At 28.4% G+C, this 6,920-nt stretch overlaps 1 protein-coding gene across 2 annotated transcripts; it reads left to right on the top strand.

Annotated features, from left to right (window-relative positions):
• The first annotated feature begins 398 nt into the window (after positions 1 to 398).
• Positions 399 to 5,114, top strand: LOC107918797 (GDSL esterase/lipase At5g18430). Of its 2 annotated transcripts, none has more exons than XM_016848384.2 (5): positions 399 to 706; positions 808 to 935; positions 1,077 to 1,319; positions 1,440 to 1,692; positions 4,708 to 5,114. In XM_016848384.2, the coding sequence occupies exons 1-5, from the start codon at positions 460 to 462 to the stop codon at positions 4,944 to 4,946; spliced, it is 1,110 nt and encodes a 369-aa protein (XP_016703873.1). In that variant the 5' UTR covers positions 399 to 459; the 3' UTR covers positions 4,947 to 5,114. The 2 variants fall into 2 exon arrangements, with proteins under 2 accessions (XP_016703873.1, XP_040964798.1); XM_041108864.1 differs by having other exon boundaries at positions 403 to 682.
• Positions 5,115 to 6,920: the final 1,806 nt, after the last annotated feature.

Raw genomic sequence — 6,920 nt, 5'->3', positions numbered from 1 at the left:
TTATTATTTTAATTTATATTCTTAGGTAATTTTTCAATTGTTTTAATTTATAAATTAATTTTATGTTAATTAGTTATTAGCTATCCGTTGTTATTAATTTTTACTAATTTTCGTTACTTTTAAGATTTTATTTTATTATTTTTATAATTTTTCAAAATTAATAAATTTTTATTTATTTAGTAAAAATAAAGTTTAAATGGTATAAATATTATATAATATAAAAATTAAAAAATTAGAAGCCAGTTATATACATATATATATAAAACAATCTAAACAACAAATTTTGAGCCGCGATAAAGACTAACCTCACGGCCCAAACCCAAAATTTGGCTTGGGTTTTTTTTTTCTCCTTTGACAAGAAGTCCCGTCCCTACCTATATATAAGCAGTGCCTAGTCCCTAATTTACATGCCAATAAAAAGAGAATAACATAGAGAGTATTAAAGCTCCTTCAGCTCCCATGGCAAACTCAATGGTCCTTGTTTCATTGATGGCTTTAGGCCTCTTGATGGCATTTTCAACGACGACTCAAGTTGAAGCAGCCGCCAGGGCATTTTTTGTATTTGGCGATTCTCTGGTTGATAATGGCAACAACAATTACTTAGCAACAACTGCTCGAGCCGATTCACCACCTTACGGCATTGACACTCCTACCCGTCGCCCCACTGGCCGATTCTCAAATGGCAAAAATATTCCTGATTTTATCAGTTGCACTTTCTTTCCTTCCTCAAATATGAGATTTGAATCTTGAAAATCCCACTAAATACTCATGTTTGTATCATGCTAATGGAATATGTATATATCTCAGGTGACGCACTTGGGTCAGAGCCAACATTGCCATACTTGAGCCCTGAACTCAGGGGAGAAAAGCTGCTTGTTGGTGCCAACTTTGCTTCTGCCGGTGTTGGAATCCTCAATGACACTGGCATTCAATTTGTAAGTCATCAAAATTTTCTTTTACAAGGCTCAATCCTCGAACCCCAATATATATATATATCCATAGTTTCCATGGCAAAGTGACAGTGTAGGACCGCCCATTTAGCCTGATTCTTTATTGAAATGATGATAAATTGGCAGATAAACATTATAAGAATGTTCCGGCAATTACAATACTTCCAAGAGTACCAGACACGATTGGCTGAACTTGTCGGAAACGATGAAGCACAGCGGATTGTAAGCGACGGTCTTGTTCTCATCACAGTCGGCGGCAATGATTTCGTCAATAACTATTTCTTGATTCCCTTCTCCGCAAGATCTCGCCAGTTCCTTCTACCAGATTACGTTACATATCTCATCTCCGAGTACAAAAAAATTCTAATGGTGAATTTTGTTTTCCCCTTATCTCTGGTGAATTCGGATAGGATAAGAATCTTTTAGATAGCCAATATTCCACTACCTTTGTCTTTATCGGTAGTTAAAATAATATTATTGCAAATGCAGAGACTACATGATTTAGGAGCTCGGAGGGTTCTGGTAACGGGGACCGGACCACTGGGGTGTGTTCCGGCGGAGCGGGCGATGAGGAGCCCAAATGGTGAATGTGCCCCTGAGCTGCAACAAGCCGCTTCCTTGTTTAACCCACAACTGGTTCAGATGATTAATGAACTCAATAGCGAGTATGGTGCAAATATCTTCATTGCTGCTAATACACAACTACAAACCAGTGATTTCATTACCAATCCTGGAGCCTACGGTTAGTACATTCAACCATATCTATATGTTCTCTTATATATAAAAATTAATATCACAAATTTAAATTATATATTAATTCAGTTGTTGAATTTATTAAAATAAAATAAACTAAAATTATTATAAATAAAAACAAAGGTCAATATCACCAATAAACCGAAAACTCAAATTCCACTGCCATTTTTTAACCCTTTTTTACTTTCAGCACACATCATATATTCATCCTAAAATTTACCAAATAAAAAAATATTTGAACAAAATTAAGAGTAAAATAGTGACATAAGCGCTATTTTTTTTGGATAAACTATATAAATGATCACTTAACTATGCTCGCATTTTTATTTTGGTCGCTCAACTTTAAAATTTTTCAATTTAAGCACTAATATTTAAATTTATTCTTGTTTTGGCCACGCACCACTAAATTGATAACGGAAAGTTTTTTTTAACTTGTATAATAACATATTTAGTCCTCAGTACGTACATATTCTATTAATTTTATCTTAATTTTAAATAATTCAATAATTTGAACCTTTCACATTTACAAATTCTATCAATTTGATCCTCAAACTTACTAACTAAAGGTTTCAGCTTTTAAAAAGAAAGACATTCCACATCTATTAATTGTTTTATTTATGATTGCAATTATCTAATTTAATACATAACCTTTTTTGTTTATATTTTTAAAAAGTTAGTGTGAGAAATTAATTAAGCATCGTTAAAAATAATAGAAAGTACAAATTTTAAAAATATAATATATAATAAAATTATATAAATAATTTAATATTTGTAAAATAAAATAAAATTTCACTCTAACCAACATAATTTTAGTTTTTAATTAATTTGGTAAATAATTTGATATTAAATCATATTATTAGTGAGACATATTGTTTATTGTGGATTTTAAAAATAAAAAATTAAAAATAAATAGAACATATAATAATCTTTTAATAAGTTTATAAAATTAAATAAATTTATTATCAATGTAACAAAAGAAAATTCAATTAATTCTTTGAATTTTTTACGAAAAATTAAATGTTCATAACTTTTCTTATATAATTATTGACTGAACAATTGGATTTTTCAAAATCATATTTTTTAACTTTGGATTTAATTTCCAATTTCAAGGGCCAACTTCGAAGACTATTTTTATATACCTTGAAGGAAATACCATATTGTTAACAACAAGAGTAAATCTAAAGTGTTTTTTTTTTTGAGGTTTTCTCATTTTCTTTAATCAAAATTTTATCAATCAAGGGGTTATAAAATATTATATTTAGAAAAAAACTAATAAAAAAAAGGAAATAAAGTTTCAATATAAATTTATTGGTATTAGGAGTTGGCTCGAAAAATAGATCATTAGTTAAGAGAAGCTTTTTTTTTCTTTTTTTTTTTTGGTTTTACAAATTTATAGACGTAGAATGCCTCTGTTTAAAAAGCTAAAAGCTTTGGTTAGGAAGCTTGAGAATTAGATTGATAGGATTTGTAAATGTTAAGGGTTAGATTTATTAAATTATTTAAAATTAGGATCAAATTGATAGAATAGGTAAGTACTGAAGACAAAATGTGTTATTATACTAGTTAAAAACAGGTTTTTCATTATCAATTCAAGAGCGGACGACCGAAAGAAGAACATAGGCATATGTACTCTATTCTTTTTCAAATCTATACTCTATTTGAATTTAGAGTTTTACAAATATATCCTTATTTAAATAAACAACAAAAAAGAATTAGGTGTTAATTTATTTTAATGAGATAAGATAAATGATAAATGTATAGTTTAAAACTATTCATTTTAATCAAAGGAATGATAATATTTTAATTTTCATGATTTTTATTATAAAAATTCTCCTTATTTTTCATTGAATAGTAATTGGTACTGGTCCTTGTTTAATGCCCAACCTTTCGACAGCTATATTTATAAGTGAAGTGATACTAACAGCGAAGAAAACTGATAAATTTTAATGACAAAAAAAAGTTAAAATTTTTTAATTAAATAAAATTATATTTTGAATGGATTAATTTACTCTTTTATATATTTTTTTAATAAATTTGGATGGTACATTTTAGCTGCAAAGTTACTATTATATTGTCACATGAAAAAGGAGCACAAATATTTAAGAGTAATAAATGAGACGTTATTTAGATAAGATATTGGGTAGAATTGATAAAGTGGGGGCAAGTGCCAACACTAAAAGAAAGCGTGAGATTTTGTTGACCTCATTAAAACAAGGTCTCAAATTTTATTTATGGCGTCAACCTACCCCTATTATCCTCTTCCTTTTTTTCCTTCGTTTTATTATTTATATTTGAAATTTTATAATAATATTTTTTAATTTAAATTTGAATTCTCAATATACTTTATTTGTTTGCTTATATTAGTAATGAACCACAATTTTATCATTACAAGTATGACTTGGATATCATAAATAAGTGTAAAATATAAGCATATCTTTTAAACAACATAAATAAAATACCCTTTCAAATATATTAATATAAAGTGTCTAACTTTTCTTAAATATGTGTTAAATATAAATATTAAATATCAGATGAATATATATATATATATGCATATTTGGACCCAAAACTTTCCAGCTACGACATTTATGTATTTTTAAATACCTTACTAGTAAGTAGTAAATTCGTTGTACCCATGAATGAGGTTGGCGAGTAAGATTTTATTTATTTTTGGTAAATCGGAATCAATTCTCAACAAATATATTTATTCATTATTGTAATTAAATTAAAATTATAGGTAATATCAACGTAAAATATTAAATGCTATGCTTTTATATTAATTATAATAAAAATAATATTAAAAAATATACTCTCTTTTTTTATAATGTTGAGAGATAAGTATTGAGCAATTAGTCTATTGTTATCGGTTGAACATTATAGTTTAACTTCCTTTTGTAACTAAAAAAACAAAAGTCGAGAGAGTGATGATTTAAATTTTTTACTAACCAATTCGAATATCTCTTTTTAACTTGTAATGCTTGAATGAGATATTTTTTGTTTATAGGATTTACGACATCAAAGATAGCATGTTGTGGGCAAGGACCTTACAATGGCATTGGATTATGTACTGCATTTTCGAATTTATGCTCAAATCGAGATGAATATGTTTTCTGGGATCCATTTCATCCATCGGAAAGAGCTAATGGGATTATCGTAAACAACATCGTAAGCGGATCAACAAATTACGTGAGTCCGATGAATCTGAGCACCCTCTTAGCTTTGAACTCCGACACGAGGACTTAAGCTGGTTTATGTTTTGTAATAATTAGGGTAAGCAATAGAATTATTTCATCAAATGCATCTGTTTCTCTGCCATGGATTATCTTCTCTTAATGGACAACCATTGATGTTCCCATAACATTTATTTGCCTCAGCTATTATACAGCTATAGCTATGATAGGCTTAATGCTACCATCTACCTACCAATTTATTTATTCATCAATTTCAAATCCAATATTTTTCATTTTCTTCATTCATTAACCCAATTGAAGCATTTTTAAGAAGTGGTATCTAATGAATCTGAATCAAATCTCATATCAAAATTGGTTAATTCATCCAAATGCGTGTGTGATTGAGGCCTGGTAAAAATTAAAAATATTAATGTGATTTTGTATGTTTATAATCTTATATATGAAAAAAATATTCCAATTTATGATATGATTTTATTAATAAGTAATATATGCACGTGATATTATCAAATTATAATATATTGAATTTATATATTTTTAAAAAAATATAATTTAAATAATCAAATTTAAATTTAACTTCAAAAATATTAATCAATATAATAACAATTTAAAGCATCATATCAATAAAAAATATATTTATATGTAATATTTATCCTTTTTATTCTTTTATTGCATTTACAGGTTAATTATTTAAAATATGAATATTTTAATATTTTAAAATAAAATTTTATTTAGTTGTAAGTTAATTTTTTTTTAAAAATATTTTCAATACAAATATCTTTTCAATTAAGTATTATAAAGATTAAAAATAACTGTGCCTAATGGCACGTCTCTATCTGCTTTGAAGTAGCACATTTCTAAGGGTTTTTCGGTTTGGTCTCTTCAGGATTTCGCGTTTTGTCATTTTTCTTGTCTTTTTTATGATCTCCATGGGGGTTGTGGATTGTGTGTACGAATCTGCCAATAGAGAATAGGATGGCGAGGCTACGTATCATTGATGATGAGGAGGAGGTGTTGCAAGTTGCATGAGTCTTGGAATGCCAAAATAGAATGTATGATTTTTGTCTTGTGGGTTGTTTCCTCACAGCTAGTGTGGTCAAATTTTAGGCGATGCGCAACACTTCTGGAAAAATATTTGCTTTAAATAATGTTTTGTATGTTCCTACTTTATGTAGAAACTTTATTAGTGGTGGACTTCTAAATAAGGAAGGCACTAAACTAGTCTTTGAATCTAACAAACTTGTACTTTCCCGTAATGGAACCTATGTGGGAAAAGGTTACTTGAATAGAGGATTGTTTGTGATCGAGACTGAGTCTAATGCTATTAATAAAACATCTACTTATGCTTACACTATTGAGTCTCTCCATATGTGGTATGCTATATTAGGACACGTGAACTTTCACTCCCTTAAAATGGTTAAAGAGATGAAACTACTTTCTGATCTAGATAACAATAGCTTTAATAAATGTGAAATTTGTGTTGAATCAAAGCATACTAGACCTTACTTCAAACCTGTTACTGATAGGAAGACAGTACTTTTAAAGTTAATTCATACAAATCTAGCAAATTTTAGAAACACAGAGAGTAAAGGAGGAAAATGTTACTATATTACCTTTGTAGATGATTACTCTAGATGCACAAAGGTTTATCTCCTAAGGTCAAATGATAAAGCGGATAAAACATTCCTTATTTATAAATCAGAAGTATAAAACCAACTTGATAGAAGAATAAAACGTGTTAGATCCAATAGAGGCAATGAATATATCACTAATTTCTCAAAATAAGTATGTGAGAAACATGGCATAATACATGGGTCCACATCCCCTTATACTCCACAACAAAATGGCATAGTTGAAAGAAAGAATAGAATTTTAAATGAAATGATAAATGTCTTACTTCTAAGTTCTAGCTTGCTTGACAATATGTGGGGGAAGACCCTACTTTTTGCAAACCACATTCTTAATAGGGTGCCTAATAAAAAATCAATCTGCACCCTATATGAATTATGGAAAGTTTATGCCCCTAATC

Source organism: Gossypium hirsutum, chromosome D13 (genome assembly GCF_007990345.1).
Source record: "Gossypium hirsutum isolate 1008001.06 chromosome D13, Gossypium_hirsutum_v2.1, whole genome shotgun sequence".
NCBI lineage: Eukaryota > Viridiplantae > Streptophyta > Magnoliopsida > Malvales > Malvaceae > Gossypium > Gossypium hirsutum.
This window is presented reverse-complemented; position numbering and strand designations above follow the sequence as displayed.